The sequence below is a fragment of the Thalia democratica genome, chromosome 1 (assembly GCF_965202585.1).
Source record: "Thalia democratica chromosome 1, ktThaDemo2.hap1.1, whole genome shotgun sequence".
Lineage (NCBI taxonomy): Eukaryota > Metazoa > Chordata > Thaliacea > Salpida > Salpidae > Thalia > Thalia democratica.
Window position 1 is genome coordinate 72,659,766 of NC_139165.1, and position 21,420 is coordinate 72,681,185.

General features: G+C 28.6%; 1 protein-coding gene across 2 annotated transcripts; it reads left to right on the forward strand.

The window, feature by feature from the left end:
* Positions 1 to 1,532: 1,532 nt before the first annotated feature.
* On the forward strand, positions 1,533 to 5,799 carry LOC145845456 (netrin receptor unc-5 homolog). Of its 2 annotated transcripts, none has more exons than XM_082952724.1 (5): positions 1,533 to 1,717; positions 1,999 to 2,138; positions 2,365 to 2,655; positions 2,950 to 3,177; positions 5,371 to 5,799. In XM_082952724.1, exons 1-5 carry the CDS (start codon positions 1,548 to 1,550, stop codon positions 5,619 to 5,621), a joined length of 1,080 nt encoding a protein of 359 aa, XP_082808850.1. In that variant the 5' UTR covers positions 1,533 to 1,547; the 3' UTR covers positions 5,622 to 5,799. The 2 variants fall into 2 exon arrangements, with proteins under 2 accessions (XP_082808850.1, XP_082808854.1); XM_082952728.1 differs by having other exon boundaries at positions 2,002 to 2,138.
* Positions 5,800 to 21,420: the final 15,621 nt, after the last annotated feature.

Consider the following 21,420-nt stretch of genomic DNA (forward strand, 5'->3'; position numbering starts at 1 on the left):
GTTAATAATTACAGATAAAAGCAGTGCATGTTTTTTTCAGTTGCTTCTTATAAAAACATCAACATCTGTAGCAAATTTTTCAACCCAGCTACATATACGAGCCTTTGTTCCACTCAGAATGTTACTGATCATAATATCATAATTACTGTTAAGTTTTCGTCGTGCTTAACGAAATGAGCATTGCATGTAACCACTTTGCTCACCAAAACAAACTCGTTTGAAGTTCGTGTTTGGACGCGAAACAAACGTGAAAGCGGGGAAAGAATTGTTCAAGAAAAAAACCTTTCCTCTGTTTGTTTACGGTCGTAATGAAACGTGCTTAAAATAGAGCAGAGCTGAAGCATACTCGTGCTCGCGAAAGTTCGAGTCAACTTTTAATAAATCCGATTTGGCGCGATTAAACTTTGCACGACCGCACAAAGTTAGGCGCGATTGCTTGAAAGGCTGCTAAAAACAGGGAGTTTTCGGATTAAGGTTTGCGCGTGTTTTTTACGAAAACTATCTTTAAATTAGAACCTCACATGGTGTTTTGCTAAAAAAAAACAGACTACCCATCAGACACAATAGAACGTAAGCAAAACAACGTACAGTTTACAGCAGGCGCAAATTGAAACTGAAATTGTTTAGAATCCGAAGTTTTTTTTAGTAAGTTGATATCATCGAAGGCGCACTGTTACGGCTGCGACCCAGACTTTCAGACTCCAGTAAATTTCTGAATGTTGGCCGAGCGAGCCAGATTTTCTCAATTTAATTTTATGTGTAAACATAACTTGTGTCTATCTGGAAGTTCATCTTCTTTCTTCGTGGCTTCTTTTGCCGTCGTTGCTCACTGTGGGACTTTTCAACGCTAAACAAACAATCGGCGAGCTTCGTCCGTGATTGAAGTAGTTGAAAGAATTCTCGTGCATATTGTTTGTTTTCGTGTTTTCTACCCTTTTCCCATCAACTGTGTGCAAACAAACATTAGCAGAACGTAAGCTTTAAGTAATTGGCTTATTATCAAAGTTTGTTTTTTTAACGATTGTGTTCCTCGAATTAGAAAAAAAGTCTACCTTTGTTTTGTTTTGTACTTTGCCTGCGTAAATGTTTATGGCCAAACAACTTTGCCAAACAAAATGTGTAACATGCTTCAAGCCGACCTTAAAAAACGAGCATATTCATGTTGAAAGTGAGCAAAGCTGCTTTTCATAACGGTTTTATTGAGATAAATGACGATTTAAAGTTTTAAGCCTCATACTCGCCACACGAGCTCATTGTGAAATAATTGCTGCACACATATTAAAACGTCGTCAGATCTAATCTGCCGTGATAAATCGATAATTTGCAAGTTTAAGTCGCCGAACTTGTTTTGAAACTAAAAATAAGCAGATAATAACCATTACCGTTGTTACAACTGTGTTGCTGTTTGATCAACAAACAATAAATTAAGATAAACCGAGGCTGATAACAACTAAGTTGTACAAATTACTTCCGTAGGTGGTTTGGCTTTGAAAATTTAAATAAAAAACTCATAATTTTCACAGATAATTTAATTATAGTTTCAAAAAATGTCAAAGGCAAGCAACAAAGTAGAGTTGCTCGAAAGACCGAAAGAATTTTATTACATCACGAAAAACAAACCTTCTACTCTTTGGTGCTCGGCAAAAAATGCGAAAACCATCGAGTTCACGTGCAATGGCACTAAACTTAGAAGCAAGAAAAATCATCACTACGACTCGTAAGTTGAAAGTAACTACTAAAACAAAATAATATAGCTTTTCAAAAAAAAAATACTGTTTTTATGTTTTTTCAAAAAAATATCAGCACCAAATCTAAAGTCAGTTTTGAAATAAACTTCGACACTATAAATCAGTTGGTGACATTAAGTTATTTAGTTGCTTTTTTATTTAAAAAACAAAAAGGAACTTCCAAAAACCTGTTCGTTTAACTTTAAAGACATTAACAAAGTTTAATACTTTTTTATTCTCCGTATCACTACTGATAAATTTAATTTTTTAGCAGGTTGGAGCTGCACTTGAAGGTGTACAAGCGCGACCTGGAAGGCGTTTTCGGAAAAATCCACTTTCGGTGCGTGTGCGAGGCGACAGGCTACGACGGGGATGTCGTCAGAAGCGAAAGAATTTCCTTCAAGCGAGCCTGTAAGTACAATTGTTTTAAGAAGTTTATATAAGTTTTATATAACTCCAAATAGAAAATTGTACAACTAGATTTGATTTTGTTTAGTTAATTAATTAAATGATCCTAGCTAAATAAATTTATGAAAACTAAAAGTCATTGCCTTATTTAGACTTATGATGTCAATTTCTGTTAGTGCTACGAAGATATTTTAAACTTAATGAAAAATAAATAGTTTTTTTTTTCAAGATCTGAGGAGTCAGTTTGAGCGCGAGCCGAACGACGTGGAAGCCAAAATCGGCGAGGAGTTCAAACTGCAGTGTTGGCCGCCCAAGGGAAGCCCCCAGCCCGAAACTTACTGGCTAAAGAACGGTCGCCGCGTGGTGACGTCGCCGGACATCTACGTGTCGCCGGTGAACGGTGACGTCATCGCCATCGTGAGGTCGCAGGAAGACGCGGGAAACTTCACGTGCGTGGCGGCAAACGTGGCGGGAGAGAGGAGGAGCCACACCGCCCAAGTGCAGATCATGATGCCGAAAGGTATTTAATTTTTTTCAATGTACAATGTATCAAGTTTAATTTAATAAAAACAAATAACCAAGAGCAAGCACGTATTTCCCACAATTCCAACCCGATGTTTTTTCTTTGTTTATTTTCTTTAATTTTTTTGTTATCAATGTTACCCCTAACCCTTACTCTTTGTCATTAAACGGATCTCAGACCCTATTTTGGGTTGGCACTGAGCGTCTCCCGAGCAAAGTTTATGGCATTTTTTATGACTTTTAATTTTTATTTAGCAATAAGAAAAAAAAAATATATATATATAAACCTCAGAGCCTGCTGTGATGGCGTGGTCGCAGTGGAGCGAGTGGCGGCGGCTGATCGACGAGAAGGACGGAGACGACTGCTTCGGGGTGATGCAGAGGTTCCGCAAGTGCAAGATGCTGCAAGGCGGGTACAGGAGCGAGCAGAAGTACTTCAAGGGGTCGCAGGGGTGCCTGGGAGAGAGGGTTCAGGAAAGGAGCTTCATTGAAGACTCGCCGTGCGGCGTCAATTTTAAAGGTATTTTGTTTGTGAAATTTATAAAATAATTTGTTTTAAAGCTTAGGTATGTTTGCTTAATTAAAAAATCTTTATAGTTGCAAAGTTTAAAGAAGCTGTTTATAAAAGTCATTAATCCTGATAAAGTTAAGCTACTGTGTTTTATAAACATAACATTTTTTGTGTTTATCATTTTAGTTGCAATATTAATTTTCCGTAATAAAACCGTTATTAACCTTTCAATTCAAACCCATGGTTTTGTATTTTTTTCCCAGTATGTATGTTTAGCTTAAACAATTAATTTGTATGCCTTTTACTTCTATTTATACTTTATCATCTTATTACCATCTATATTAGTACTTTTGAAAAGAAATTCCGATCACATTTATATGTACGTTTTTTTTTTCCTTAAGTGTGTTATAGTTAACGAAAAGACTTATTTGATATTAAAAAGTAATGGGATATCAATTTGTATTATTTTAAATAGCTTTTTTTTCTGTTAATAATTTCTTGGTGTCTAAAAACAATTTTGTTCTAAAACAAAAATTAAGGTCGAAACTTTTTGTATAACGTTGAAGTTTGTACTAATTTGACTGTCAAAAGACCAGCAAAATTAATTTGATCGAATTGCAAATACGCTTGTGCAAACACATTTGCTTTCAAGCCACCGGATACTAGATACTATTTACTTAGTTGTTATGACGGTTTGAACGCCGTCCAATTACTAACAGAAGCTTGATTGGATTACAAGTTACAATTCATCCATGCGTTAACTTTCAACCGCTTCACTGACTTTTTTGCCGTCCCCCCTCGGGTTCAAAAAACAATGTAGGGGGTTTCTTAGGTCACCGAGGAGATTTTACAAGACAATTGAAACATTTTAAGCGCGCTGGCAAAGCCGCTGTGGCATAGTTTCGGACGGCAATTAAAAAGTCATCTGTCAGTGTTTCCATTGTCAAATCGCTTTTTAATGAACCTGCGCTGTCATTCATACTTCGGCGTAGTTCTTGATGTTTGTTGAATTTTTCGCTACTTTGCGCGCGGAGATGGCAAAGCTGTAAAATTTTTACGAGGCCACAAAAAAGCTTTTTGTTTCCCAGACTTGTTTGTTTATTGTTCTGTATTTTGAGCTTTTGAAATAGAAACAAAAATTTTCAAATTCTCGCCACAATAGTTTTTTGTGTAAAGAATTTTTTAGTTACGTCAGTTTTCTAAAACAAAAGGTAGAAACATTTTTATAAAGTTTAAACTTTAAAATTTTTACTCACATACTTTTATAAACAGGAAACACCTTTTAGAGATGTTAATAACCAGTCATATACATTTAGTAAAGTCTTTGTCTAGAATCAGTCTATAATAAAAAATGTGATAAAGTAGACTTAAGCTTAGGTATTCTAATTTATCATGAATATCATCAAAATGCTGACATGACACTATGTTAAATTCATTATTGTATTAAACTCGTTAGATCATTCTTTCTTAGTTTCTTTACCTCATTATTTTTTGCAATTGAAGACAATAGTTAACTGGGCGCGTACACTCTAAGCACTCTCGAAGGTACTTGTGAGTCTGAAAACAATGTAGCAAATCAGCTCAAGTTTAACCTAGCAGAATTTGTTTTCTTAAGCATCGTTTATTTTCAAGTAACAATAAACTAGGAGTTGTTAAAATATGTTTTCCACAAAACCTCTGCTTTTGACCTAATTGGAAATGTTTATGTAAAACCAAATACTTGAAAACTACACTGGAGCAAACAAAAAATCTATAAAGTAAAACAGTTTTTCTATTGACAAAAGACTTTTTTCCATGTCAAACTTTTTAGTCTTTAACTGTTGTTATATTTTTAACAGTACGTTTGTTTAGTTGAAACTTGAATGTCGTTTAACATTTTTTATTTGAATCGTCTATATTTATTCTTCTTAGATTTATAGTTTAAGTCAAATTTAAAGATTTTAAAAGTTTCTGATGTTGAAAACTTAGCTTTATATCTATCGAAACTGGCTTTCATAACTAAACCGTATAAATAGCAGCTTGTTGTTACAAAACAACTTAACATTCATAACCCTCGTTGCTGAGGTAGTATTAGTTAGTCGTTTAGCATAACCAAGTAAAATAAAAACTTATGGCTAATACTTACTTCTTAATCTGTTTACGTGAACTATTTTAAGTATTTATACTTATCTTTTATTTTATTTTACTAATTTTCTAACACAGAAACAGTTAAAACAAACACTCCGCTGTTGCCTCCTAGCAGCTCCAACGGCGTCTCAACCATTATGACGTCAGCAACTGGAGTCATCGTGATGACGTCATCGATCACATTCGCCTCTCTCTTCCTGTTCTTCCTCATCGTTGCCATCGTCCTCAAAAAGAAGAAGAAGAGCTGCCGCTTGGTGGCTTCAAAGAGCAAGAAACTGGCCGTCCTGTCACGTGATAGACGGTGCAACGGTTTTGTTTCAATGTGAGAGTTTTAAGTTTCTGCTTGTTGTGGATCGAACAAAATCCAGTATAAATAAAACAATTTTTCAATGGTAAAATGTGCTTATTGGATTTTTTATGTACAGTTTATGCTTGTTTTTTGTTCAAGTTTATATTTAACTATTTGATAAGATAAGCTTTGAAATAAATAAAAGATATCAAACATACTGTTTTTTTTCGCTTTTAATTTTTTATCAACTTGAATGTTGTTTAGTAAAAAAAATAGTTATATCTAAAAGCTTTAGAAAGTAAACTACTTGCAAAGGTTTCTGTAAGTTAAAACTTTTTGCAATTTTTTCATGTTTTTTAATTTAAAAGAATAAAAGTGATAAAGAGTTTTGTATTTTTTTTACTATGTATATTAAGTTTTTTTTAGTTGTTCAAACACTGCTTTGCTTTTATAAAAAATAGTTTTATTCAAGATATATTGTTTACTTTTACTTTATTTAAGAGTTTACACAAACTAAACTCATGATATCAGGATGACATATAATATTTTGCTTTTTTCTTTCCTAACAATCATCGTCATTTTAAATTGATTTTGCTTAAATTTAAAAACTCCTCTTAACAATCTTCAGTTTTTAATATTTGTTAATATAAATCTAAATATTACAATAAAAACCAAACTTATAATTTATTTAGAGTATATTTTTTGTTGCTTATCTATAATGACAAAGTTTTATAAAATTACACCCAAAAATTTTTGAATTTTTTATGATGGTTTCTCTCTTTATTACTACGAGAAACGTTTTTATTAATGTTTTCAATTGATTTGTATCTTCTTTTCACTTTCTAAGAAGTTTTGTTTTTGTAATAGTTTTTTTTCGACATAAAACGTAAAACTTACATTTTGAAAATGGTTTAATTTTTATAAAATGTTTTTAGTATGATAATATGTAGTTTAATTAAGTATTTTTTATTATAGAAAGCATTTAATGTTAGAAAAAGAAAACAACAAATTTTCGAACTTTTTATAATTTTTTAAGTATCAGAAAATAAAATTGAAACTTAATATAAATTTACTTAATTAAACTTTTTAGTAACGAAACTGCTTAGTTTTTTTGTTTTTACTAAACTATTAGAAAAAAATCTTAAAAGTAAACTAACTTAAAACTATAAAACAATAGAAGTTAAAACTAGTTTTATAATTAATTAGGTTACTTTATCTTAAGAGCGATATATTATTTTGATTTAGCTTATCAAAAACTAAGCAGTACATAGTTTTGTCAGTAGTATATTTGTAATTGATTCCGTCTATTTGAAATAGTTTTTAGTCATCCTTAAAATTCTAATTGCTGTTTTAAAATTTTCATATACTACGTACTAAACTTTTACACTTTACTTTGTTAATTTTTTATTCATTTTTACTATTTTAGAACGATTCAAAGTTAGAGTTGAAGCTAAGTTTTTAGTAAGTGGTCAAACAGGTATAAGAAAAGACTATACAATTACAGCAGTGTTTTCCAAAGTTAGCACTACCGCCCCTATAGGGGCTATTTTCGCTATCAGAGGTGTTAATTACTTAGGCGCCGAATAAGTAACTGGTTAATTTACTAGTAAAGAGGCAAAATCTAATAAATGGAGGCTATTATTTTTTAAACTTTTGCCAAGAGTGCGTTTGTAAAAATTTGTTTGGGAAACCTGCTTTGGAGACAGAAAAAATTATAACTTTATACATGTCGTTCTTTGTAACTTACCTAGGGTGATTTATAACATGGAAAATTTTTAATCAATTAAACCTTTAAATAACTTACTAGAATTTTGTTTATGTTTAAAACTAGTGTTGTACTGAAATATAGATAAATACAATAGTATACATAAGCTTAAGTTTAGAAACCAAAAACGTTTCTACAAATACTATAAATTTTATTTCAAAAATATACTGATTTAAGAAACGTTTAATTAAGTTATATTAACTTGTAGTTTTGTTTATAAGACATACATATTATTAGCACTTCTTATAAACACTTAATACAAGTATTATTACCTACAATTTATACCTTGACATAACTTGCGAGGAAATAAAAAGAAGCAAATAAATATACGAAAGATGTGTTGATCTTTAAGTACACGATGTCTAAATTTTCTCATTTAGCATGCATGATTTTATTTATTCGTTTTTTATTCGAAATTTTTCTCAAATTACATGTCAACTAGAAATAACCTATCATAAATTTTGTTAAAAAGTGTTCAAATATCAAAATTTAAAAAAATAACTTATTGTACGGCTTATACAGAATTATTTTAAAAGTGAATTAATTTAATTTTTTGAAAGGTTTTGATCACTTTAGTATCTAAAAAGTAATAAAATATCTCAAAAGTAAGTTTACAATAAGAAAAATATTTATAAAACAACCAAGAAAATAAAAAGTTTTGCTGCTTAATAAAAATTTTAATTTAGTTTGAGATTATGTTTTAGTCAATTAAAAACGTAAAATTTAATTTCTATGTTTTTACCTTCATAAACTTTTTTAGACTTTTCTTGACCATATAAGCTTTAAAATGACAAAAAATAACAAAAGTTGTTTAAAATTTTCAAAGCTTTTTTTGTAAGTCACACAAAAATCATTTGTCGAGATAGATAGATACATATCTTAAGTATAAGTAACTCTAAAAAAATATATTGCAATCAAACAGGTATATTAAAGAAAACACCTTTTTGTCAATATGTTTTTTTATTTAAACTTTGTTTTATAATAAAGCCTTTTTTGAAAATTATGATAAACAAAAAAGCTTTCTTAACCAAACTTTTGTAAACATATACAAAACATTGATTTTTTATATTTAGAAAAACCCATTCAATAATCTAAACGATTTTGTGTGAACTTTTATCAGTTATTCAAATCTAAGCATACAAAAGCATGAACTTATTTAATTAAACAACAAGTAAACTAAGTGAAGAAATGTCACTCTGCATTGTTCAAATTATAAAAACACGACACTATTGTACTGCTAACATCAATTCTATTGTTTAAAAGGTCATTGCAGTTTGGCAATTAATTTCTATTCAAATACTTTATATATATAAATAGTTTAGTCATTTTCAATGAATTACATAACATTAATTACAACAAAGTTTGTAAGCCAAATTTCATTAAATAAAAATGATTTTTGAGATCAACATAAATAAATTTTAAAGTAACTAACATTAAAAACTAGTCGTTATTATTTTAGTTAACACTTTAGAACTGTGAAGTTAAACTTTTAAGCTGAATTTGTTGCAAAGTATTTGATTTAAGATGAAAAACTTATAATTAAAAACAAAAAGAGAATGTTTACGACTTTTAACACATGCATTGGAAGGTGTTTTAAAACATTTAATTTTAACCGATATATTCCTCTACAAACTACAATGTACTTTAAACTTAATAAATCTACTTAAAAAGATGGATACTATAAAAATAAGCTTTTAACGATTTTTTTTAGACTTTAAAAATGAGTGTTTTGTATCATTGTTTTAAATTTTATTTTATAATAAGTTCGAATTTTTTTGTTATCAATGGAAACTCAGATGACGATATTTTTTACTTAACGTGGTCAAATCGCACAGAAAGTAAACTAGTTTATTTTATGTACTTATTTTTTCTCAAAAGTATTTTTTATGTAATTTCTAGTAGATTCATTTCACAGAACAAGAAAACTACTTGCCGAAAACTGTATGTGAGCAAAACGAACACAAGTGTAAAAACTCTTACGGTAAAACTATTTGTGTGCAAGAAAAATCAAAGACTGTAGCGTGTTTTAACTACCCAAAATTTTTATGTGATGATTTTTCAGTAAAAATACAGAGTAAGACTGTCATTTCATTAATGCCGAACAGGTAAATGTTAAGAAATATCTTCTAGTTTTTCAGAACTTTTAGTCACTAAAACTTATTTTACTTAAAAATCATTCTATCAAACAAATCTTTATAAAAAACTTTTGCTAAGCTGTTTACAAAAAATAGTAATAAAACTATCTTATACTAGTTGGAACAAAAACATTGTATCTTTAAATTAATACTTTTACTTAGTGAACATTAAATGTTTTAGTTTAAATGAAGAAAGCTACAAGAAAAAAAAATCAAAGCAATGTTTTCAAACTAACTATTATAAAATGTTTACTTAACAGTGCATTTATTATATAAGTTAAAGTTTAAAAAAAATGTTTTAACTTTAGAACAACTATTCAAAAGTTTGACTTAAGTTAGTTTTTGTTCTTTCCTTTGCTTTTATGTTATATCACACTTATAATTAAATAGATTTATTAAACTTTTTTAAACTTATGAAGAGTACTGTTGTTTTAAAAATCTAAAACCACTACAGAACTTTAACAACCAGTTTACTAAACAACGACTTTTAATCGAAAGCTAAAGTGTTCACAACTTTAGCACAGATTGACTTTTTAGCACGGAGTGACACTTTGGAACGGCTTAAAATTAAAGCTTAAAATTGTAACACATTTAGAACTTGTTAAATTTTAGTTTACATATTGTATAGTTATTTTTAAGGTTTTTAAACATAGTAGTAAAAATGTTATTTTAGCAAAAAAAATCTAAATAAATTCCGTGCTAAAGTGTCAGTCCGTCCTATGTGACACTCCGTGCTAAAATGTTACACCGTGCTAAAGTGTTATTCTGTGCTAAACTGACGCTGTGATTTTCTGACCTTTCCCTTCAATATATGGTTTTTATTGTGTTTTTATATACTTGGATTATAAGACGAACTTAATAAACTCACAAAAAATTAATTGAGTCATTTTTGTTGATGAAATATTTATCATAAGTAAAGATAAAACAGCTTTTTATAAAAATTTCATTTGTTTAAAAACACGGAGAATAAGAACTTTAGTGGCTAACCTAGACGTTTACAATAAGGTTAACCAGTTTTATAATGATTTTAAAACAAAATTAGATATTATTTAGTCACTTATAGTACAAAATAAAAAAAATAATTTCTTAAACAAGTTGTAACAAGTATGAACTTTTTCAGGTGTCTTATATGTGTTGATACTCCGGATCAGCTTTTAGATTTAAAAGGAAATCCGTACCAAGTCAATTTTAAGAGCATTAGTGAATTCAAGGCAACTTTTGAAACAGCTTTGAACTATAGGCCAGGATTATATCAGCTACCATGTGCTTCAAATAAAGTAATTTACCATTTTTATAATAACATTTTCATCATTCTGTTTTGTTTGTTTTCTTTAAAACAGAATATGGATAGTCACTCAGAAAAACACTGTGACCTTAGAACGCAGTTCCAGTGTCAATCGGGGAGCGTTCCATGCGTTTCGAGAAGTTTTGTTAATGACGGTATTCCTGATTGTGACGACACATCGGACGAATTTGTTGCTGATTTTGTATGTTTTGACACGGAGTTCAGCTGTCCAGCAAAAAACATTACCTCGAATGAAACCTATTTCAGGTGTGAGCCATAAGCAGTTGAAGCTTCTTTTGATAGTAGTTGCTGGAGAATTATTTTAATAAAAAATTGCTCACACGAAAATTTGTTTTTATGCCTTGACCAAAGTAGGTGTCTACCTCGTTTACTTCTGTGCGATGGTGTACAAAACTGCATTGACGGTAGCGACGAAATAGAGTACTGTGAACATCCAACTATGTATCGACATTTCACTTCAAATAACGTCTATTTTGGAACTTGGCCAGAACTGATAGCAGTTCACTCAATGTTGCATTTAGTAACAAGTTATGAGCAAAAGCATATCACTGAGGTAGGAATAAATATGATTCCGCAACACATGTTTGGTATAAAATGCAAACCTGAGTTGGGAGAGACATTAGTAGACTATAACGTTTTTAAAGAAGTAAGATATACCAAATCTCTAAACGAGCAATATTGTGTAGAAAATAAGGACATTTGTTATAAACATTTTAATAAGGATCATTGCTCACTTTGTTTTGATGGTACAATTATTAAAAATGCACAGGTTTGTGATTCTGTCATTGATTGTAAGGATTTGTCTGATGAATGCACTTGCGAACTTTCGGATGTGAAACCCCTTTGTGATCAATTATTCTCGTATCAAGTAGAAAAATTTAACTTGATTTTCAACTTTGGTATCGTTTGTGACCTCAATTATGATTTAGAAGATGGTTTTGACGAAGTTTTTTGTGACACAAAAGTGTTTGAAATATCAGAAGTTAGCTACAATTCTGAACTGTACATGCAAGAGGCGTGCAGCAAAGGAAAAACAATTACTGACAAAAATGTAACCCTACCACAAATAAACCGTGATTTAAAAACAGTTAGCAGTTTGTTAGATAACAAAAGTACTAAGTGTAATGGTACTATACAATGCCCGTATTTTGAGGATGAGTGTTCGAGTAGATGTCGAAATCCTGTAAATAGAGCAGATTTCTTTGTAACTTGTTTTAGTTTTCTCTTTCAAAACTCGATCATGTTAGCAAAGCACTCAAATTTTGAAATTTATGACTTTAAAACATTTTATTACAATAGCAATAACAGGATACAAAAAACTTACGTAGACAGACACTACCCTGAAGAAGATTTTACATTGTATCTAGATTTAACGTTAGCGATAAATCAAAAAAACTAGTTTTTGAATTAGATTCATTTTACAACTTCTGTAATGAGCAAAATCTTGATTGCCCTTGGCTTTTTCGATGCGAAGAAGAAAAGCATGAATTGATAGACATCAAAAAAGTTTGTGATTTTAACTTTGACTGCAAAGACCAATCAGACGAGAAATATTGTTTGTCTAACACACATTATAATTGTACTGGGGGTAGTCGATTTTCAATAAACAAAAACAAAATTAACGACGGAGAGTTTGATTGTTCGGATCGATCTGATGAATGTAAAGAAAGCTCGTTTAACTCGGCAAAAGAAATGATTAAAAATCCCCATTTGCGTTTTTACATTTATGTTAGCTCAATATTTATGATTGCTTTAAACATACTTGTTATAATCAAAAACATCAAAGATCTGAAAAAAATTAAAGACAAGCGCTCAGCATCATTTAATAATAAACTGTTAAGTATCAACTTAGCGTTTTCAGATTCAATCTACGGTTTTGCTTTGGCGTTTGTAATTATAATGTCTAATCAGTTTTCAGGCAAATATTGTAGTCACGATTTGGAGTGGCGTTCTAGCTTCAAGTGTGATTTAGTTGATATTTCTACTTTAATTTCTTCCCAAACTTCATTGAACATTCTTTTGATGATAACATGCTTTCGCTTATACACAGTTTACAAGCCATATGAGAGTTTGACTATTAATAAATACAAGTTTTATATTTTACTTTGTCTTTGTTGGATATTTTCAATTTCCATTGCAATATCACCAGTAGTATTTAGACAAAGATTTACACAAACAATAGTCATAGGTAACAATATATTTTTTAAAAACAGAAAATTTGAACGAGAATTAAAGCCAAATGTTGTTGAACAATACACAAGAAAAAATGAAAAACTATTGAAAATAGTAAAACATGAAATGTTTGATCAAATATATAACATATCAAATCATTCAGATAATAATGTTTTGAACGCTAAAGAAAATGAAACTTTCTTTCAAAATCGAGTTGTCAAAACTAAAATGAACCTGGGATTTTACAGTTCATCGTCTGTTTGTTTTCCTGATTTCTTCTCAACATCTATAGCAGCTCAAAACTTTTCATTCTTTATTATGTTGTTAGATCTTGTCATAATAGTTATTATTTGTACTGGCTATGTGTTAATTTTTAGAAAAGTTAAAACATCACGAGAAAAAGTTCAAGATAAATCTTCACAAAAAGAACATAAAACAAAAAGGTCGACGAGGATTAATAAGCAAGCGAATTCTTTGCAAGCGGACAATATTAATAAGTCTACGAGAGAAAAAGTGCAAACTAAATCTTTGCAAAAGGAGTACAAAATGTTTTTATGAGTCTCTATGATTGTATTAACTGACGTTGTTTGTTGGTTAGCAGTGATAGTTTTATCTTTCATGAGTTTCTCGGGGTTTGAAATACCTAGTATTTTTCTTCCCTTATCATCGATAGTAATTTAATCAAACAGCCTAATAAACCCATTACTTTACTCAAAGGTCGATGCTATCATTTATAGTAGAATAGAAAACTATTTGTTGTATAAGAATTCTCGGCAAAAGCGTTTTGACAGAAGTACTAGGTTTAATAGAAGGACAATAGTTAGACGTACACAAACTACAGAAGTCTGAATATATATTTATTTTTTTAACGTTTTTATATATAGCTAAAAACTAGATTTTCTATGTATAGCAGTATTTTTACTTTTGTTTTGTTAGATTATAAAATTTAGTCAAATAAAAGCAACGATAAAAATGTTTTCTTGTTTTGTATGTAAAAACAGTATAACTTAAGTTTACAAGGTTTAAGTTTTAAGTAATACTTGCTACAAAATAAATTATGAAAAAATAACACCTAATACAATTAGATTAATAAAGCCTATTTGTTAACGATATTTCAAAACTATTGAACTAATAGGAAATAACATAAGACATCTATTGAAAATAAGTGAAGTTATACAAATTCTAATAAACGTGTATACAAGTAAATCAGTTCTAAATGTTTGAAGTGGTTATAAAGAGTTTTTATAAATACAGCGCTTGTAATGGTTTTTTACAACTATCCCGTCAAGCGTTTAGTTTTGAAAAATAAAGTGAAAAAGTGTAAGTTTTACCAGTTCTAGACTTGAAAAAGCTTAATTTATAACAAATTTATTCAACATGTCCAAGCTTCATGACCATAAAGCTTAAAGGTAATTTAACATTTAAATAAACACTAATAAAAATCAATTAAGCTTAACTTTTTATAAAATTAAACTTTTTTTCACAAGTAAACACTAAACATATATTTAACTGATGTTATAAGCAACAGTTTAAAAAAGTCGGTTATAAATTTGAAAAGTATTAAATTATTAAGATTTTAACAAAAGATATGTGTGCTTACAGCTTAAACTTAATTTAACTGTGATTACAAATTGAAAAGTTGTTCAATCAAATTAATCAAAATTAGTTGTAACTCAGACTCTTTTTATAAATAGAACACTTAGTTTTAAGCTTTTAATTTATGCACCTAAATGGTAATATAAAAATTTAGAGTTTGATACATGATTTTTTGTTTGTTCAAAGTTAATTCTTACCTTTTAACAGTGTTTTTTATTGAACTTTACTTTCATTTTATAACTTTTTATAAATAGTAACATTTGCAAACATAAATAAAAAGTTCTAAACTTTTTATAAGATCTTCAATCAAGTGTAGGTAGTATATGACCTATAACTTATTTTTAGTTTCGCTATACATTGAATATATTCGAAGATATTTACAAGTATGATGTTAAGTCAATTATAAGTAAGCTGTGATACTAATCAACTGGTTAGTTCTTTTCAATTCTGTGGGTGAACAATACAAAGTTTTAGTACAAAATCACGCGGCCCGTGAAAGCCTATGTAATGTAATCCTTTACGTCAAGAATTCCATTTTCACATATTGAGTCATTTTGCTCGCCAACTAGAGATATTATCGTTTGCTGTTATAACTTTTATAAAATTCATTGTAAATAACAAATAAACTAAATTTATCACATCAATAGTAACTAAATAAACACAACTTTTTTTTTTAAATCAACAACTTTTATAAATTAAAAGACTATCTGACATTTTTTTTCTTTCCAATTAAATCGAAATTAGAGCGCTTTTTTTGTTTATTGTTTAACTTTTTCTAAATACATACAAATTAAGTCTTTAAAAAATAACATTTTGCTATTTTTCAATAGGCTTGCTACAAAAATTTACAAAAAAAGTAAATTATGTTGTTAAATATATCTGACCAATATATTTGAATAACACATCTTTATTTTTTAATTTCAATTTAAAAAGCCTGGTTTTTTTAACTTATAGTTCAAGTTTTTTTTTTTCTTTTTTGTGAAAAAAATCACAAACAAGATTAGGTATTCGTTTTTTAAATTAGACTTTATACTTAATATCATTATAGTGCACAAGTTTCTTTAAAATAAACCCCATAAGATAAGATCACTTAGTAGTTATATAGTTTATCGAACAATAAAAATAATGCTCAAAAAAATTAGTCCATGGACCTAGTATACGAAAAAAGCTCCCGGTTATCGAATTGTAACTTTTTTCGTAAATAACTAAATTTAAGAAAAAAACTATTAAAAAACGTTTGTTAACAGATTAAAAACTTATACTACAGTATAAGCGTAGTAAATAAGCTTAAGACCAACACTTTTAGACATTAATTTATACTCAAAAGCGTTAACATGAAGAACTTTATATTTTAAAACTAAGAGATTTATTGTTATAAAGATAACCAAAAATTTTAAGAAAAATAAATTTTTAAAGACATTTGAAATCTATCAATTTAGTTTAAAAATTTGTTTATTATTTCTTATTTCTATTAAATTTTATATAAAATAGAATATAAAATTAGTTATAAGTATTTTATTAAAGTTATATAAATAGTTGTATTCATTAGTTATTTAATAAGGTTTTTAAATTATACAATACTCTTTTATAAAATACAACTAGAAACTACCTTAATTTTAAATAATTGAAATACTTAAGGATTAACAATATTATTTTTTTTTTCAAGTTTTCTTAAATGTTCATGTCTTGTATTTTACAAAATATTAATTTTTATTTTTTAAAAGTAAAAGAAAATTTCATTTTTGTCATTTTTATATAATAGTATCAGCTTTTGAATATAGCACTTGTTTATTAGACTGTTTATCGGCAAAATTACGATTGAGGATAAGAGATGAAAAATACTAGGTATTTCAAATCCTGAGAAACCATAAAAGATAAACTATAACTGGTGACTAACAAACAACGTCAGTTAATACAATCATAGAAACTCTTGTAAACTTTGTGTACTCCTTTTCAAAAATTTAGTTTGTACTTTGACTCGTGGTACTTTAACCTTTTCTAAAATAAATGCATAGCTAGTACAAATAATAATTATATATAGTTTATTGAACCACAAAAAATAGGCTAAAAATATTTGGTCCTAAGACCTGGTGCACAAAAAACCGTTCGTTTATCGAATCGCACACTAAGTATACCTCTTAACGTCTTGTCCAGGACTATTATGACAAGATCTAACAACATAACAATAAATGAGAAGTTTTGAGCTGCTATAGATGTTGAGAAGGAATCAGGAAAACAAACAGACGATGAACTGTAAAATCCCAGGTTCATTTTAGTTTTGACAACTCTGTTTTGAAGGAACTAGTTACTAAAGTTTTTTTCGTAATTTGAAACTTCTTTTTTTATAAAAATATTAACAAATCTATTCTTACACTTATTTTCAAAGCAACTATTTTTATAAAAGTGTGTTTAGAAAAGTACTATCTTAAAAAAAAAAGTAAACAGCCACACTACAGTTATTTTTTTCCCTATCTTGTACTATTGAAGTGAGAAATCTAATTTGTTGTTTTACTGAAAAGTCATCTCATAAAAGTTTATGTAGTTGAAATATGCTACAGTCTTGATCTTTTCTTGCAAACAAATAGTTTTTCCATAAGAGTTTTTACACTTGTGCTCTTTTAGCTCACAAACTGTTTTCGGAAAATAGTTTTCTTATTCTGTGAAAATATACAAAATTTTAAGCTTTTTGAAAACTTTTTTATAAATTGTTCTACTCATACTCTTTAAAAAAGGTCTAGAAATGTTAAACTAGTTTACTTTTCATGCGGTTTGCAAACTTGAAGTGAAATACATCGTTACCGTTGACTGTAAAAAAAAATTGGCAAAAAACTATAATAGTTTTTAAGTAATAATATTGTATTTCCATTCTGTACTAAATCTAAAAAAATATCGTTTATCAAAAAAATTAAAATGCTGAAGTTTGTTTTATTTTTGGATTAGATACAATATTTTAATTAGGTTTTTCGAACAAATTTTTTGAGCACTTTGTTTTTATAGATCGATAAACAATTAATATATAGATGACTTCGTATATATTTTAGCGTACTCAAAGCTTTCATAAGTTCTATAACTTATTTTATTTTTCATGAGCTATACTTTACAATCACAAACTAATATTTATTAGTAGATTTTTTAATCAAACCTAGTTTATACAAAACTATTAATTAAACTATGCGGTACATAACAACCAGTAGCGTCGCGTTGGGTGTTGCACTGCCGCAATTGAAATTTTTGTAAGAAAAATTTAAGTAACTATAACGTTTTAGTTATTTATTAGAACAAAATCTTTTATAAAAAAACTCCAATTTAGACAACGACCATTTTGCTCACTACACTGCCGCAAACTCTTAGCTGACTGCCGCAAATGAACTCAAAGTAGCAAAATTTCATCAAGAATTAACGCAAAATCAATATCTTGCCGTAAGTAAGCTAAGTTGTGAATTACCTAAAATAGTACAGGTTTAATATCATTCCACAAGCGATTGTAAACAAAAAATGAAAACAAAGCTAAGCAGAGCAGAGACAACTCGAGCAGAAACAACTCAAGCAGAGGCAACTCGGGCGAGGGCAATTCGAGCAGGGACAACTCGAACATGGACAACTCGAGCAGGGAAAACTCGAGCAGGGACAACTTGAGCAGGGACAACTTGAGCAGAGGCGATTCGAGCAGAAGCAACTCGAGCATAGGAAACTCGAACAGGGACGACTGGAGTAGGGACAATTAAAGCACCGGTAACTCGGATTTTCATTTCCTGCACCACCTAAGAAAAAAACCACACGACACCACTGACAACAACTATGAATATTTTTTAAATATATATTCTCTATAAAACCTATTTTAAAAATTTCTTAATACTTAAAGAAATTTTTCCTAACCGATTGGCTGTTTACAAATATTAATAACAATGGGTTAACAAACTGCAGTAACCTCGTTAATAATAGATCAATTTCCGTATTACAGTAATGTTTTACAAAAAAAAACACTTAATTAAATCACTAATTTTTTAGTTATGCTGATAACACCTTTGTAAACAAAATTAAAAATTACCAAATAAAATCCAAACATTTTTTAAAACAAGCAAATAAAATCATTTCAGTTAACTTTGTTTGTTGACCAAAATAGTTGAAAATTAAAATTGTTTATAATTTAATAATTTTAATGTAAAATGTTGCAAAAGTATTTTGTAAATAAGTAAAAAATTAAAAGTTTTTTGTTCAGCGTAGAAATTCTTTCTGTAATACAGTTCTAATAAAGGTTTTAGGATTCAAAAGTATAAATACTATCATGTAGGACAGTGGTTCCCAACCTTTTTGATGCCCCGCACCCCTAAAGTCTCTTAACTTGATCTCGCACCCCTAACACTGTATGCTATAACTATTTATTGATAATTTGATTATAAATCATTGACTTCATTAATTAATAATTTGTATTTTAATTTTTAAAATTGTAATTGTGTACTATTGATGATTGAGTACTAATTAAATAAACTGTATTCTAAGAAAAATAAAAAAGTGAATTACTAAGACATTTTTTTTATAAAATTTTTACAAAAACAATGCTTTAGCCTATGACTTCGTCATTTAGTTTTTTAAAATTTGAAAAAACATAAGAAGTGAGGAAAAAGCACTAGAAAAGTAATAAATATTAGGATTAAACTTAAAACTAAACTTTTTATACATTTTGTTATGAATATATGTACTTAAAAAATAAAAATCAGCTGTTCTAAGTTAGGCTTATGTAATGTTTTATTTTCAAAACTATTAGCAGCTAACAGGTTTCAAAATAGTAAAGGTTTGAGTTAAGATTTTAAAAAGTTAAAAGATATTTAGTCTTAAATTGTCAAAAGATATGTATAAAGGCAAATACAAAAAAAAAGTTTGTATGCTTACAACATTAAAAGAAAAAAAAGATTGAAAAAGGTAAACGCTTTAAGTTCAAAAAAGGAATGAATAGAAATAAAGTTGATGCATTGAATACTTTTGCTGATCTATAAAAGTTGGTTTGACTAAAGCTAAAAACAAGTTTTCTTAAATGGTATAACGTACAGTAATTGCTGTGAACTTTACAATTTACTGATGTTAAATCTTTAAACACCACTTTTTGCACAACTAAGCTTAATAAAAGATTACATTACAAATAAACAGAACCTGTTCTTAACAGCTAATTAAAAACCTGCTGAAGATACTAAATTTCATTTAAGTATTTCAATTAAAATAGATGCTAGCTCATAAGTTGTTTTAAACAATTAATGGAAATGGATGCCAGTTAATAAAATAAAATACTTAAAGAATAGATGACTAAAATTCACAGGTTTAAAACTCTAAGAAACTTTTACTGAAATGTTAATTCTAAACTAACAGCTACTAAATGAAATTAGTAAAATTAATTTACTTTTAGAAAAGCGCTTTTGCTCTATTACGTATTAATTCAATTAATGTTTCTAGATAATTAGCGCCGACTTCTTTTAATAAAAAAATGTACTTTGTAACTCTATAAACTTTATCAGAGAGTGAAAAAATCATTATTTATCAGACAAAAATGAAAAGCCATCTCGCTCCCCCTGGAATGCTGCCTCGCACACCCAAGGGGTGCGAGCATTCCTGGTTGGGATCCCTGATGTAAGAAGATAATGATTCATTGTATCTAATAATGTTTTTTTTTTGGTCAAAAGTTCTTAAATAAAAGGTCTCATAACAGTTGACTTTGTTTTCGAAGATTATTATCAAAAAAAATGTTTGTATTTTAAGTTTTAACTTTTTTAAACTAAAAAACAACCTTAGTTTGTTTAATCTAAATGTCTTATAACAAAAACAAGTTCTTTTAAACTAAAAACTTTGAGGTTCCTAACTTTGCGATGTTTGTAGGCTTTTTGTGAACTTGTTTTTGAAATAGTTAACACATATCAAAAATTGTCAGTACTACACTATTTTAAAGTGGATAGTTGGAAACCTTTATTCAAATTTTCTTATAAATATTGCAGAAGATTATTACTTTCAACACATGAACAGTTGAAAGTAATAATTTGTTTGCTTATTTATAAGAAATACTGTTTACATGTGATTAATAGAAGTTACTGAAGTATCATAATGCAAAATGGTTAGCATTTAAATATATGTACGTTGTAAAATTTAAAACCTTAAAAAGATAATTTGATAAAAGTAGGAGTCTTTAATAAACAAAATAGTTTAGTATAATACAAGTAAATCCTTATTAAATGCAAACTGCTGGCTAAACTACGTATTTCAGTGCATATTAAAAAATTATAATGTTTTAAAATAAATAACTTTTAAATTACAAAAGTCAGTATTATTCTTTTCATTGGTATTCATAAAGATTAGTTTTGTCAATCAAATGTGTTAAACACCAATAACTTATTTTATGAGCACGTTTATTACGCTAAATGCATAAAGAAGTTTTAATAGTTTAAAAAAGAGCAATAGCTTATACCTTTATAATTTTATCGATGACCGGAGAGGTCTTTTTCTACACCAGATCCTAATGCCAAATGTTCTTTGAGCATTATGATTTTTTGTTGAATAAACTTATGAGTCTTGTTGTAATGTAACGGTGTCTCCCCTAATACTTGCTGAGCTAGCAAAAAAAAGTATTTTTGATTTTAAGTTATTAAGAAAAAAAATTGATAACTTTTTTATATGTTTGGGTAAGGTGGGTAAGGGATAAGGGTATAAATAAAAATGAAAAAACTATTTTTTATTTTGATTATTCAGCAACTATTAGGGAAAACACTTTTACATTGCAATCATACTCATAAACTTTGATGCATAAAAATCCTATTTTGAGTCAAACTCAAAATTGAACGTCAGTGTTTTAAACCAATGAACAAGACACTCTACAAAAAGA